General features: G+C 39.4%; 1 protein-coding gene across 1 annotated transcript in view; it reads left to right on the forward strand.

Moving 5' to 3' along the window:
- The window catches only part of LOC122812862 (sulfotransferase 1C1-like), a 164,739-nt gene that overhangs the window by 71,713 nt on the left and 76,611 nt on the right, over positions 1-16,415 (forward strand). The window contains exon 5 of the mRNA XM_044084904.1: positions 3,409-3,503. Coding sequence (XP_043940839.1) covers positions 3,409-3,503 — 95 coding nt within the window. The remainder of the gene's footprint in view (positions 1-3,408; positions 3,504-16,415) is intronic.

A 16,415-nucleotide genomic window follows, 5' to 3' on the forward strand; every position in this document is an offset into this window, starting at 1 on the left:
CACTATTATTAACTTTAAATTTATAGGCACTACATAGCTTTGGGTGTGAACTTCAGGTTTACAGGAAAGTAAATGGACAAAAAGCTTATATCTAAGTAGATTACAACTTCAGACAGTGACTTCATAGGTTCATATGTTTGTAATTAAGTACTAGGCTAGCTGCCCTTGAGGGCCATTTTAAGCCTAAGCAGTTTTCCTTTTGTGCTTAAATTAACTTGGCCTTACCCATCCCCAGTCAATAATTATATATTACCCCTAATGAGAATACCTGGGATCACCATACACTAGATAATTTGAGGAATATTTGAGGTTATGTACTTAACCTGGCTCATCCAAACATCCACAGAGGTCCCTCACTAAAAGAATACAAGGTGTGAATAACATGTCTTATGCAGATCATCTCAAAGCCCTATCCCTGTATTCAGTCTCTTACAGGTTGTTGAGGGGGAGATCTATGCCTGGAATTCAAGTCATTGTTAGACCCCACCCTGATGGACCTCATTCATATCTGTAAAACAAACAACACCAGAATTACCCATTCTAAATTTTGCCTGTGATATAAATAGGATCTACTACAGAGACAGGTATGTATCCAAGAGACTACTCCTGGAACAGGCTCCCCATCCATTTAAATCAGAGTTCCTCGTTAACCCAACTGACTTTCCTGGTCAACAAATGTTAAATAAATAAATAATAATAAAAAATAAAAGTGTAACTTAGACAATTGGATGGGGAACTAGAAATGCATCCCTTGTTTGGCAGCTGTGTCTCTAATGGGCACAGGGAGCCTGGAAATGGACCATCTTTTAGGCCCCTGCTTGTAATCGACCAAGCCCCTACTTACACTTATCTAGGGTACCAGACCTTCTCAGAGATTTAGGAGGCATGGCTAGGCTTAAAAAGGCCCTTGTAGTCATTAGCCTGGTACACACCTATGAACCTATGAACATGTATGGGATAAAGCATTTAGGAGCTGCCTCTGTCCATTAGTACTACAGGGGGGCACTCCTATGATGCATTTTCTGTTTCCCTTCCATAGATCCAAATTGCACTTGAATTTGGACAGGGATGAACTTAGTTTTATGTGGATGGGGAGTCTGTTCAAGAGCAGCAGTATCCTCTCCAAGATATAGCTGTCCCTCCAAACTATTCTGTTGATGTTGTAGAAGATGTTTTGATCCCTAGACTGAGAATTTTGGATGCAATTTGACTTGCTGATGTGCAGTAAATCCATCAGCATTGGGTCAGAGGATGTCTTATATGTCAAACAAAGGACACCTCTTAACAGTCTGTTAGATACCAACTATAGTGACAGGATTTTGAGTCGGTCCATGGAAGATGTTGTTTAGACTTTGTATCCCTTTAGTAAAGTATCTATGGGCATTCCAGTTGTTGCATTTATCTAGACAGATACTTGCCAAAGGGGGCATTATATTTAATGATTGGCCTGATGAGGGCTCAGTAAAGGGGAACAATGACACCTCTAGATCTAGACACAGTCCCTTTGTTTATAAGCTATGCAATGTAGAAGGACTTTGTTTCAACAATGGATACATGCTTGTTAAATGTTAGGTGAGGTCACTGTCCACATAAGATCCCACATTTTGAACAACTGGGTCAACTCTTAGGGGCATATTGTTAATGGGAAAGTTTCCTGGGATACATGGCTTCCCAAATGATACAATAATGTATTTTTTTACATTTATTTTCAGTCCATGATTTTGGCACAAGTTATTTATTTGGGACAAACCTTCCTGCAGGTTGGCAAAGTCATTTAGGGATTCAGTGACTGCTCCGAGCTTGCAGTCATCTGCAACCTTAGTCAGCCAGAGCCCTTTGGTATTTGTCTTTACTTCAGAAAAGTAGATGCCAAACAGCTGAGGTTCCAGCACAGAATCCTGATTCTGACTGATGATAAATTATGTTTCGATTTATAATAAAATTTATACCTCTAGAAGCTGACCTGAGATTTGAAAAGACATAACTAGAAATATTGCATCAATATTATATATTTAAAGTAGAATGATGTGAGTCTGGACAATAAATTATTTCAAATTGTTTTGCTCTGATATCCATGTTCCAGCCTGGAGGAATCCATCTGACTGTTTATTATTGGTCAGTACCTGATTCCAAAACACTGCTGGATGGAGGGATTTAGTTTTTCTCCCTACTCACTGTTCTTCATTTGCATTGGGGTCACATATGTGTACTGGCTGTTGTGAAGGCCAGGTGTGTATATTCCCATATCTGTCTCCTCCTGTAACATGCCCTGTCTTATTCCTTGTGTTTGATGATGCCCTATGGTCATTACTCCATGCACCAAAGAAGGCTACGACAGTACCGAGACTCTGACTTCCTTGAGATAAAGATGACTTATTTATTTATTTATTTATTTATTTACATACTTAATTATTTCCTTATGCATTTGTTGCCTGGAGTAGAGCACTGATCCTTGTGGACCATTAACAGACTCAGCCTGGGGCCGTTAACATGCTCAGTCTGGGGCCATTTACAGGCTCAGCCTGGGTAATTTGATTATCTGTTGCTCATTCTTCATTTAGCAAGCTAGAACCTGTGGTACCCAAACTGCTACTCAAACCTGAAACACCAATGATATTTCACCACTCTACTCACACATTATCAGTCTAACCCAAGAGGTGACATAATGAATTAATCATGAAATGTAGGAGATGCACATGAGCAACTGCCTGTTTTGTGGCTGTACGGTTCTGTAGAGCATAGTTAATCCATAAAGCACTGGAATAGTTCATTTTATATTATGTTTATTTAACATAATGTTTGTATTTCATTTATGGTACTTTACTGGCTTTAATTTTTTGGAGCCAACAATATGGGTGCTAGTATTTTACCCTTTGACCTTTTGTAATTAATTTGCTAATGGAGCAATATGATGCCTCATTCGTTAAGATCACTGCCTCACACTTCCATGCCTCTGGAGTTTATGTTTGATGTCCAGCCACTGTTTGTGTGAATCCTGAATGTTCTATTCATGCATGTGTACCTTTTATCCAAGTACTCCATTTGCCACTTACCCCCAAAACACACCGTTTAAATGTCCACCTTTTGTAATTAATTTGCTAATGGAGCAATATGATGCCTTATTCATTAAGATCACTGCCTCACACTTCCATGCCTCTGGAGTTCAAGTTTGATGTCCAGCCACTGTTTGTGTGAATCCTGAATGTTCTATTCATGCATGTGTACCTTTTATCCAAGTACTCCATTTGCCACTTACCCCCAAAACACACCGTTTAAGTGTCCATGATGACCAGTTGACTTACCTGATTAACAAATGAATCAATTAAGGTAAACAAACAATATCTATAAATATGTCTGAGTTTGTATGTATTGTCTTTCATAAATCTTTGTTATATTCTTTGATTTTAGTGGGCTGGGGATCCTGGTACGATCATGTCAAAGGATTCTGGGAGAAGAAGGACCAACATCAGATCTTGTATCTGTTTTATGAAGACATGAAGAAGGTGAGTGATTGGACACACTGACTTTATGGTATCAGCAATGGCATAAAACTATACTGCTGAAAAGAAAAAATAACTGAAACAAAGATAAGGAATACTCTTCCTTATTCAGAATCAATTGTCAGCATACCTAAAGATTTTTACTGGTTAAGCCCTTTTGTCTTTCAGAAAAAAATGCAGACTTCTTCAGAGCCACGATGTTTACTGTTCAGTTTGTCAGGCTGTTGTATATAATATGAACTGCTTGATCATGTGACTGCTGAACAAAACACAGAAAACATTTAAAGGTACATGAATAAGAAAATTCACTGAAAAAATGAACGCATCTAAACCAGGGAATACTGAGTAGCTTATTCGTATATGCAGTCATTAAACTGAAAAATTACAATGAAAATATAAATAAATATATCAAAAGAAATATAAATCTGTTGGGAGTTAATGCACTTGCCAAAAAAGCTGCAATCTGAAATAAATAACAAAATCCAAATGGCAAGAGCAAAACAAGGCAGGTATACCAGAATAGCATATAGATGTCCTCAATACTTCAGTAGTCCACAGTATACGAACAAATAGCCAGTACTGCAACTAATTCAGTATAAAAATAATATAATTTATTTATCACAATATGATAAATAAATTATATTATTTTTATACTGAATTAGTTGCAGTACTGGCTATTTGTTCGTATACTGTGGACTACTGAAGTATTGAGGACATCTATATGCTATTCTGGTATACCTGCCTTGTTTTGCTCTTGCCATTTGGATTTTGATAAATAAATATATATTTAAAACTGCATTCAAAATTGTGTTGTGTGTGTTACTTGAAAATAAGGGCTATCAGAGGTTTACTACTGAATAGTCGTAGTCACTGCTGTTGACCGGCATGTGGTCAAAAGGCAGTTTTACAATGGGCAGAATGGTGACTCAGAATACATCAACTACACTAAAGCAAATGGGTAGTAGTGTAGTTTGAGTATCTGATTTCGGAATTGTGCACCGAGATTGTGGTTCAGTGAGGAACAGGGAATTAGCTATTTCCTCATTGTAGTGCGATCTTGGAGTTGGTATATATATAATTTGCAGGTGGTATGTGGAGTGCAGGGGGCTTGCCCCACAGCAAAACAGTAAAATGCACATACTGTTGACTATGGAATGGCATGGTACATTAAGGGGCATAGCATGGGTGACTGACGTCACCTCCTGCCATGCCAAATACATCAAACTGCGGGTGTCAATGTATTCAGTTTCTACTTGGCTGCAATTTCACTGTTCTGGATTCAGAATTTTGGGTCGACTGTGTGAGCGGTTGACCTATGCAGTTTCAAGGGTTCAAAAGTAAACCCTGTCAGATTGTGTTTTTTACATGTTCATGCACTTCTAAATGTTTTATGTGTTCCGTTCAGTAGTCACATGATCAAGTAGGTCATAACAGCTTGGCAATAACGGCTACCATAATAGTTTTGAAGAAGTCTGTACATTTTATGAAACACGGAAATGCTTAAGCATTAAAGAATTTTTTATTGCTACTGCTGTAGATGCTTTCTCAAGGGTGTGTGGACAATCAATTCTGAGTTTGATAACTTTGTATGTTTTTTTCAACACACCTGAAGTGCCTTTTTATTCATTACAATCCCTTTCCTTATTTATATTGGTTAAGAAATGCAGGAAATTAACTACTTGAACTAGACTTGACTTATTACCTCAGCAGGATTTGAATGATTGCATCAGCTAGATTTGAGTGATAGTTTACTTGTTGCTGACAGGAATCTGGAATAAAGTAGGAAGCATACGCCTTGATGGAGTAAAGAGGTATAAGATTACATTATCTTGCCTTGTTCACATGTAGCAAGCCAAGCAAACCCATGCACTGGAAAGAAGTTTTACATTACATTGAACACCCATACTCTGATACAACTGTTGAGTTCTTTAAGAGGTGAACAATCAACCCACATGAGACTTTCTGATGGTATTTATTCATCTTGGATTATTATTTGGGGTTTTCTTGGAAAATATATTTCATTTAGTATATCCATTCATGAGTATGTAATGTTTTCCAGACTCATAGACTACACTAAATGACCAAAGTATTTCATGGCCTGCACCAGATTTATATTTCAGGTATAGGGATGCATATAATGTAAAATGCCCGGCTGGAATATATTCCTTCCCCACTTTGAAGCTGTTATTTGCTGAATGTGAGAATAATTGTTTTTTATCTATTGTACATTTATTAGACAAGTGTGAGGTCTGTCATAGTTCCTGTGGTGCCAGTGCTATGTCAGCATCAAAACTAAGTTATTCAGTTTACAAACCTTTCTACAGGTGGAAACTAATCCAGCTATAAATTACCCTTTTAACTCTTTTATTAGTTTTAAATGCCTTGTTATCTGTTTCTCTGTCCCTATCTCTTTCAGTTAGTCATCACTTGTGAGTTCTTGAGGCGTGGTGTTACTATTTCTATATTTTATTTCAATTTGTAATCAATCATTTTTTCTATTTCAGTTCATTAATTTGTTAACTAGGTAAACACAAGGGACATCCTGGGACCTCTGTTTGGTTAAGTGACTTGCTGAAAGTCACACAGTTTGTAACTGATGAGCAAGGGACTCAAACCCAGGACTTCAAGATGAAGTTCATTGGTAGCTGATTTCCTCATTTCTCAGTTCTAAAGTTGCAGGAGTAACACTCTTTAATACAATTCTCTTGTCACTGGTGCTTCAGCTCCTATTGAATTCCTGTTTTCTTTGTATGTACCACCCTAGACTGTTTCTTTTCTAATGCTGAAGTTAAAAACTGAACACATTTGTCTTAGACCAGGGCTAATATCTCAGCAGTGCAACCTTTATTTTCTTAAGTATTACTTTTTCCTGTTGCTTTGCAGCATGACACTATGCTTTGCCTTCTGCATTCTTTTAGCCACTCCTTAAGGCATGAATCACCAAGCCTTTAGTTCAGTGACATATTGAATAACCTCAGAGTGATGGGGATTCTTGGTTCAATGTACAAGATAAACAATGAGTTTTAGCACTTTCATACATATATGAAAGAAGAGAGGTTACATCCTAGTAACAGTATGTATGCCAAGTCATGACTCTCCCCAGCAGAAATATTTTTGGTTGTGGTGCATTTGCCTTATTGTACATAGTCACATAAACATTAATAAATATAGTCAATTAAGAAATATGCTTCAGTGCTGATTTGCATACTCATCCACTAGTACACCTAGCTTGCATTTGCATACAATTATCAGTCTTATGTATAGGTTCATAGGTTCATAAGTAGGTGCTAGGCTATCGGCCCAAGGGCCTAAGTAAGCCTAGCCAACAAGGTTCCCTGGCTTACGCAACCCAAAAAGTTATTTTCCTGTGCCGCTGTCGAGCAGAGCCACAGAATTGATCCCCGGGATTTATTTCCTATTTCCCATCCACTCATCATGATTTTTCTTGAAGAGTGCTAATGAGGAACTTTGCTGGACATAGTTGGGTAGCTTGCTCCAGAGTATGGGAAGTCTCTGGGACAGGAATCTATCCCTCCAGCATGTCCTGTTTATTGTGGTAACAAGGTTTAGGTCTCTAAAGCATGTAACTAGGAGGGACTGGGATTTCTTTAAGTGTAGCATGTCCAACAGCTCTGGGTTTGACATAGCTTTATATGTTAGGCAGATATCACATTGGAATAAGTGATATGCTATGGAGTAAAGCTGGGGTTTTTTGAGACGGTCAGTGTAGGGCATCAGTTTGAGGCTAGTAATCCTCTTTGTGTCATACTTCTGTGGCCTTTCCAGCTGCTGCAGATGTCTTGTGAGGTACATTCCAAAAAGGGCATTGTACTCTATAATGGGTCTAATGAGTGTCGAGTAGAGGTGAACAATGACCTCTTTTTTCCTGGATAAGAATCCTTTTGTGATGAGGTGTGCCACGTAGAAGGATTTCCTAACTACTGTGGCAATGTGATTATCAAAGGAGAGACTACTGTCCACCTGGGTTCCAAGGTCTCATCACACATTCGGCATTAAGTAGACTGCTGTCTATGTGGTGGTTCATGGGTACAGAGTTTTTACCAATTTTTATTTTTATTATTTTACATTTGTTTACCGGGAAAGTCCGACTGGACACAGGTCCATTTTCAGCAGAGGCCCGGGGAGAAAATCTCCACAAATATTACATTACATTAGTTAACATTACCATGTATACAAAACATTAGTTAACATTAGCATGATACAAATACGGTATTCATGCAAACACACAATTAGTTACATTACATCAGTAATATTCACAAGGTACAAGATATTCAAACTCAGAGTACAGTATGTTAGTTGAATGCAGATAAAAACAATAGTCTGATATGAGTTTTATTTGAGTATCTGCTATAATTTGAGCAAAAGGGTAAGGCAGTAGAGAATACTTTAATTTCTAGCTTTTGGCAAAGGCGATGACAATCCATTTTTTGGCATTGAGCTTGAGGCCATGGCTCTGACACCAGGCATCTGTCTCAGTGAGGCCCTTCTGTCGGATATCAACATCATTTGGGGACTCGACTATGGCTCCTAGTTTACAGTCATCTGCAAACTTCATTATCCAAAGGCCTTCTCCTTTAGCCTGTACTTCAAAGAAATACATACCAAACAGGAGAGGTCCCAGGACTGAACCCTGTGCTACTCCACTTGTCACTGGTTTGAAGTCAGATTTGGAGTCTGCAACTTTTACAGTGTGGGTTCTGTCAGTGAGCCAGTTGGCAACCCATCTTGTGACATAGGAATTTATACCTAGTTTAGTGAGTTTAGCTATAATTACAGAATGGGGGATGGTGTCGAAAGCCTTGGTGAGGTCAAGATAGGCTGTGTGAACCACCTTACCCTCATTTACGGCTTTGTTGACTGCCTCAAAGAAGTCGATCAGGTTCAGGAGGCATGATCCGCCTTTCACAGACCCGAACTGGGTTGGGTCCAGAGTAGGTTACCAATGTCTTTGTTTATGAGTTCCATGATGATATGTTCCATGGCCTTACAGACCAGGCTTATCAGGCTAATAGGGCGATAGTTCCCGGGATCAGTGGTGGCTCCCCCTTTGTGGAGTGGGATAACTGTTGCTGTGTGCCATTCAGTGGGCACAAAGCCTGACGTGAGGCTATGATTGAACATGGTGCTTAGGTGGGGAGCCAGTTCGTTCTGAAGTTCATGTAAAATGCAGCCTGGGATGTTGTTCAGTCCCATGGATGCTGTGTTTTTGGCTTTAGACAGTGCAGCTTTTACCTGCGTAGTTGTTATTACAGGGACTCTGCATTCTTCCTGTATAGATATGGGCCCTTTAGGGGATTAGAAGGGGGTGGTAAAGTTAGTACTGAACCTATCTGCCAGGATTTTGGCAATATCAGTTGGTTCTGTAATTTTCGTGCCGTTGTGTTGTAACTCAGAGCACATCCGGGTGTTGCCATTGAGATTCTTGACATAGCTATAGAATGCTTTGTGGTTGTCCCTAGAATCAGTGGCAATTTTGTTTTCATAGCTAGCTTTGGAGGATCTTATAAAGGAGCTCAGTTTCTTACTGAAGCTGACCAGGGAGCTCCTTCACTCATGGGATTTTACTCTTTTTTGCAACAGTTTGTTCCTTCTGTTGAAGAGTTTGTTTATGGCAGGGGACCATCAGATTGGCTTCCTTTTTTTGAGGATAGCGTCTTGGTTCTGTTTGGGATAGCACAATCCATGCACTCATAGAGTGAATTTGTGTAGGATTCAGCAGTCATAACTGTATTGTTCATCTGCATGGGTGTCATGAAGTTCACCACATCTGCCTTAAGAAGCATGAAGTTGGCTTTGAAGAAATTTTTTACTGTGATTTCCTTAATGGGGTATGGGGGCAGGATGTGGATATCTAGGGTGATTAGCTTATGGTCAGCTCTGACCAACGAGGAGTTCATAGGTTCATAGGTTGGTACTAGGCTATCAGCCCTAGGGCCTATACAAGCCTAGCCATAACAATTCCCTGGCTATTTCTTCCCACATTATTTACTTTCCTGGACCCCTGTCTAGCAGGGTGACTGACGTGATCCCTGGGGTGAATTTCCTTTCTCCCATCCAAACGTCAAGGTTCCTCTTGAAGAGGTCCAAAGAGGCACTCTGCTTGACATGTGTGGGCAATCTATTCCAGAGTCTGGGGAGTCTTTGGGTCAGGAACCTATCCCTCCAGCATGTTTTGTTTATTGTGATGACAAGGTTTAGATCCCTGGAGCGTGTAGCTCTGAGGGATTGGGATTTCTTTAAGTGTAGCATGTCCAACAGCTCTGGGTTTGACATGGCCTTGTATGTTAAGCAGAGATCGCCTCTGAGTAGATGATATGCGACAGAGTATAGCTGGAGTTTTTTAAGGTGGTCAGCGTAGGGCATCTGCTTTAGGCCTGTGATTCTTTTAGTGAGGTATTTCTGAGGCCTTTCCAGTTGTTGCAGATGTCTTGAGAGGTACATACCAAATGGGGTGTTGTATTCTATTATGGGTCTAATGAGGGATGAGTACAGTGGGACAATGACCTCCTTTTTTCTGGATGAAAAGCCCTTCGTGATGAGGTGTGCCACATAGAAGGATTTCCTGACTGTTGTGGCGATGTGGTTATCGAAGGTGAGACCACTGTCCACCTGTGTCCCTAAGTCTCTTATCACACTTTCTGTGTTTAGTGTATTGCCACCTATATGGTAATTCATGGATACATGTTTTTTCCCAAAGGGGATAACAATACATTTCTTGGCATTGAGCTTGAGCCCATGGCTCTGGCACCAAGCATCTGTTTCTGTCAGGCCCTTTTGTAGAGTATCCACATCATTTGGGATTCAATAATGGCTCCCAGTTTGCAGTCATCTGCAAACTTTGTTAGCCAGAGTCCCTTAGTGTTGACCTGTACTTCAGAGAAGTAGATGCCAAACAAGAGCGGCCCCAGGACTGAACCCTGAGGTACTCCACTTGTCACTTGTCTGGAGCTGGATTTGGAGTCGGCTACTTTTACAGTGTGGGTTCTATCAGTAAGCCATTTAGCAACCCATTGGGTGACATAGGGATTAATACCCAACTTAGTAAGTTTATCTATGATTCCAGAGTGGGGATGGTGTCAAAGGCCTTGGCAAGGTCTAGATAGGCTGTGTGGACCACCTTACCCTTGTCCATGGCTCTGGAGACTGATTCAAAGAAGTCAATCAGGTTCAGGAGACAAGATCGGCCCTTCACAAACCCAAACTGGGTGGGGTCCAGTGTTTGAAGGTTGCCAATGTCTTTGTTTATAAGTTCCATGATAATACACTCCATGGCCTTGCAGATAAGGCTTGTCAGACTGATGGGACGGTAGTTTCCGGGATCCAAGGTGGATCCCCCCTTGTGGATTGGGATAACTGTAGCTCTGCGCCACTCAGTGGGCACGAAACCTGAGTTGACTTCAGGTGTGAAACACCAGTCACTCATGTTGGTAATGTCTAGGTCTAGAATATTGTTGCCCCTGGTGGGGGTGTGGATAAGTTGATCCAGGGCATTGGAATTTATGAATTCCAGAAAGCATTGAGTGAAGGAGTTGGTACATGAGTAGTTTTCTCAATTAATGGTGGGGTAGTTGAAATCGCCCATTATTAGGATGTTTGGTAGAACCCTAATATTTTCCAGTATATCAAGAAAAGAGGAGTGGGAATCCTGGGGCATGGTGAGGGATCTATAGCAAGCTATAATTTGGATTGCAGTTTTGCCCAGAGTTAGTTGCACTTGGATAACCTTGGATGCATTATAATGAGCAACTAGCCTGGAAGTGTGGATATCCTTAATGAATATGGACACACCTCCACCTTTGGTGTTCCGGTCCCGGTGAGATGGCTAAAATGTGTGGTATGAGTTATAGCCTGGTAATGCAGGGGTGCTCTCTGGAGCCTTGAACCAGGTCTCAGTCACTCCACAGATATCGATGTCCTCCATTTTAGGGAGTGCCTCGAGGGAGTGCATTTTGAGATTTAGACTTCTAGCACTGAGTAGCATTACCCTCAGGTTTTTGCTTGCCTGTTCCTGTTACGGTAGTGAATTTGTCATTTGAACCTTGCCTAAAACAGGCACTATGGGGGTGGCAAGAGCCTTAGCCAGTATCCAGAATCCCAGGGGTGACAGATGCAGGCCAATTTTGGCAAACCATCGTGGTCTGTCGACCATGTTGTCCCAGGCAGACAGATACTAGATCCCTGTAGAATAATACCAGAAGCTTAGCCAATTGTTGAAGTCAATCATTTTGTCCTTGTACTGCAGTATCATTCTTGGTGAAAGCAGAATGCTATTCAGTGCTAGGGTCATATCTGCCTGGGCTACAAGATCGGAGAGCTCTTCCATGTCTCTTTTCATGTAGTCCAGGTCATTCACACCAACATGGACAATGACAGAGTCATATTTGTACTTGTTGCGTAGTGACCTGAGTCCATGGGTTATGTGGTGGATCCTGGCACCCAACAGGCAGCTGTCGGCAACCTTCTTGTTTAACCTGGTTAGTGGGACATCAGTGTGCCTGACTATTGAGTCACCTATGACTAGTGTGTTGGGTACGTTGTTTTGCCTTATGGGCTGTGGTTGAGTGGTACACTGAGTCTGTGCTGTGTGGAGGTTGCTTGCATTTCTGCTTTGGAGGTCTCTGTTGCTTGAGCAGATTATTATTGAGAGCCTCTGTGAATGTTTTTGTGTTTCTATGTGTGGATTTTGGTGGTGTAGGTTTAGTGGGACTATGTGATGAGTGTGGTGCGATGCAAGTGTTTACCTTCTCCTCTTGACTGTCAAGTTCAGTCTTGGTTGGAGAGAGCTTTACCTCCATTTTGGGTAGATAAGTGCATCTCTCACAGGTTGTAGTGTTGGGTGGTAGGAGGAGAGGGTTGTCTGTGTACATGAGGCAATTGCTATATTTCCCTAAGATGCCCAGATTCATCAGATAGACAGGAGAGAACATCGGGAGCTGACCCTTGGACATGCCTGAATAAAAAAAATATTTTCCTCTAGACAAGTGAGGAAAGTGAGTACAAGAGCTGTTTTTCTCTAAGCAAGTGAGGAAAGTAAATACAAAACATGTTTTCCTCTAGGTAATGAGGAAGGTTGAGTGCTGTAGCAATTTGTAGCTTATTTAGTGCTTACAACAAGTTCTGAATAAGTGCTGAGCACGAATAAGCAAATTCGAGTGCTATAACTAAGTATCTGTATCTGAGCTACACTAACTACAGGAAAAAAACAAGTGCAAATGCAGGCTTTTAAATCAGAAACTTGAGGAAAGATGGAAAAATTGCCCAGTTGGCCAATAACTACAATTTCTGGACCAGGACCACTCCTTATGTGGTAGATAGGTTACCTAGTGCTTACCACTCCCACTGATAAGCTAAAAGGCTTCTCTCCAACATAGAAAGGCTTGTGGGGCTTAGGAGTTTGCAAACAGTCCTGGATACAGCAAAGCTGTATCTGAACTAGACTAGTTACAAGAAGGGGGGAAACAAATGCAAATGTGGGCTTTTAAATCAGGAAGTTGAGAGAGATGGAAAAAGTACCCAAACGGCCAATAACTACAATTTCTGGGCCAGAAACCACTCCTTATGTGGTAGATAGGTTACCTAGTGCTTACCACTCCCACTGATAAGCTAGCAGGCTTTCCTCCAACACAGACAGGCTTGGGAGGCTCAGAAGCTTACAGACAGTCTTGGATATAGCAAATCTGTATCTGGACTAGACTAGTTACATGAAAGACAGGAAACAAGCGTACATTTTTTTTGTTACAGTTAAGCAGAACACAGGGAGATTCTAGCAGTTTTTTTTTTTTTTTGTAGCTATGCTTGGGTCCTCAATTTAATTTCCATCTAGTGCAGTTTGTTCTGTGTAAAAATGTAGACTGAAGAACTTGCAACTAGTATCCAAGTGTTCTGGTTCTGAGCCCTTCTCCATATCCTTTCCACCCTGCATATCCCAAACTATCTTAATATACTCATTTATGCATAGTGTTTGCTACTGCATGTAACATTTCAATATTCATCAGATGTGCAATATGGAGCTATTGGCAATCTGTCAGACATCTTTACTCTGACTGCCTTTGAGAAAGAAGTGTGCTTTATGACATGCAATTTCCTGCAGCTAGATGTTAACATATTCAAATATGTGTACACTCCTTTGCTACATTTCCCTATTTTCTAGCTATTAAATATGCTTATTTTATACAAATTTGTCTGTAGTATGATTCGTTAGTTGCAGGGATCATTTAAATTATATTTAACTTCACATTAAGCATGTCACAGGCTTCTTACATCACATTTATATTCACATGCAATAAACTTTTCAAAAATGTAACTTTTCAGGCATTGATGTCACAGTCAGGTGTTGAAAATATCAAAAAATATATCTGCCAGAGTTCTTCACTGTTCTTTCAAATCTAGAATACTTGATAGGATAATCCTTTGAATATATGGTCTTCCTTTGGTAACCATTTTAGATTGTTGTCTAAACATATGATCTTCGTTTTGGGACAGTTCTTGGAAAGTTCTGAAAATATATTGTATTTCTTTTGGGACAGTTTTAAGAAAGTTCTCCCGACATATATATTCCTTTTGATACAATTTTTAGAAAGTTCTTTGAACATCTGATCTTCCTTTAGCACTGCTCTTGAAAAATTCTCTGAATATCAAATCTTCCTTTTGTGATAGTTCTTGAAAAGTTCTCTGAACATCTACGCTTTCTTTTGGGACAGTTGTTGGAAAGTTCTCTGAATATCTGCTTTTCCTTTTGTGATAGTTCTTGGAAAGTTCTCTGAACATTTGAGCGTTCTTTTGGGACAATTGTTGGAAAGTTCTCTGAATATCTGCTCTTCCTTTTGGGACAACTATCGGCAAATTCTCTAAACATCTGATCTTCCTTTTTGGATAATTCTTGGAAAGTTCTATGAACATCTGAGCTTTATTTTGGGACAGTTCTTGTAAAGTTCTCTGAATATCTGATCTTCCTTTTGGGACAATTCTTGGAAGGTTCTCTGAACATCTATTCTACTTTTTGGAACAATTCTTACTGCACTGCAAGCTTTCTTAAAGACACAACCAGAGAAACCTCTCTGTCGGCAGCTCCTACCTATCTTAATCTTGATAGTCCCTATTTTCTTGTGACTGTGCTGCTTGTGACACTGATAATTGCTGTTCTTTGAATTTACATTTTCTCATTATACAGGCATCTCCAAATTCTACCATACAACAGTCTACCTTCCACATCTAAACGTTTGGTTTGATTATTTTTCCAGCAATACATGTTTTAGGGTGTTGAATTTCTTGTGGCTTTGTATTCTAACTTTATCACCAGCTTGTAAATCTGATAGTTTCCCGAATTTCTATCATAATAGCATTTCTGTTTCTGCTGACTTATCTCCAACATTTCCTTTAGTTTTATTGCCTTTCGGGAATCTGTAAAGGTACACAAACATATAATTTTTATTTTCAGCCTTCTGCCCATTAACAGTTTAACTGGTGAGAGACTGCATCTGTGTCATGGAATATATCTACATTCCAGCCCTGTGAGATAACAATCCTCATAACCTTTGCTACTGATTTTTTTCATAATATTTTTGGACAGTGCTATCTACTTACCATTAGATTATGGACAGTATGGGTTGCATTCTGAAATCTGAATTCTTTTGTATTGTAGACCTTATATATGCAGTCTGAAGAATATAGACTTTAATGCACTTGCTCTCTTTCAGTTTGATCATTTTAGGAAATTTGAAATAATAATCCACATATTTAAAACACTCAGCTTCTTTAACAGGTCTAGAAGCTAATGCATAAAATTAAGGCAACAAGCTGCTTGCTGTAGTAAAGGCTTTGATTTCATCAGTATCTGTCTATTGCTTTACTCTGAACAAGTTACATAATTAGACAGTGCTCTAGGACAATTGAAAAATGAGACTAGGCCTATCAATGGTGTGCTGTACTCCATGCCTAGTAGGTACCTATGAACTTCAAACAAATTCATGCCTGCTCAGCTCTGTGGTTGTCTTTTTTCAGGTATGCTATCATTTCCTGTGTTGAATTGTTGTTATGGTATGAATTACTTAAGGCACTACTCAACACTGCTTATTTCTGAATCACCATTCTTGGTCAGTACACTATAACTCTTGCTCCTTCTTTGGATATTCCACTTCCTACATGTGACTCATATCTTCTCGGACATTTGTTTTTCTTTTGATTAGAAGCTATCACTTTTGTCAGTTTTCAACAATAAATTCAGACCTAATTTATTTCATCTCTCAGAGAAAAATGGGACTGGATTTCTTTCATCAAGGATTTCCCATTATATTATATTATATTGTACTGCAGTTTATTACATTACATATATTATATTATATTGGAAGCTATCTTCCCATTATAACTTATTTTCAATGACTGCATTTCTAAGACAGTAACAGTGCATCTCTGAATCCCCTTACATTTTCTTCTGTGATTGCTAACTATATCATTACCCAAAGTATCTATAATTATGCTTCTTATGACAATTCTTCATGGCAAGTATGCTCTTTTCCATATCATTCACATTCAGACCATTGCCTGTCAGATAAGCAATATCCTATACAATCTTCGTGGTACCCTGAATGGATTCTTTTTTCCCTATATACACACTGAGCAGAGTGGATGAGAGTTGTTGACCACAACTGTTAGCTGAGATATATATGTATCCTGTTTTGTTTTTCGATTATTTATACAGATTATTGTTTCTAACAATTAATATATAGCACTTTTATTGCCTGCTTTTTAGTCTTTGAGTGTATTTTATTGCTATTAACTAATCTGCACAAGTAACTAATTTGTTTGCAGTTAAAAGCATTCTGTATCTTTACAAATCTTTATCTGTTTAAAAACTTTCATTTGTGTCTTTCTCTAGTGCTTACTGTCTGTAGGCTA

This window comes from Protopterus annectens, chromosome 10.part0 (genome assembly GCF_019279795.1).
Source record: "Protopterus annectens isolate FY-2018-M chromosome 10.part0, PAN1.0, whole genome shotgun sequence".
NCBI classification, from domain to species: domain Eukaryota; kingdom Metazoa; phylum Chordata; order Ceratodontiformes; family Protopteridae; genus Protopterus; species Protopterus annectens.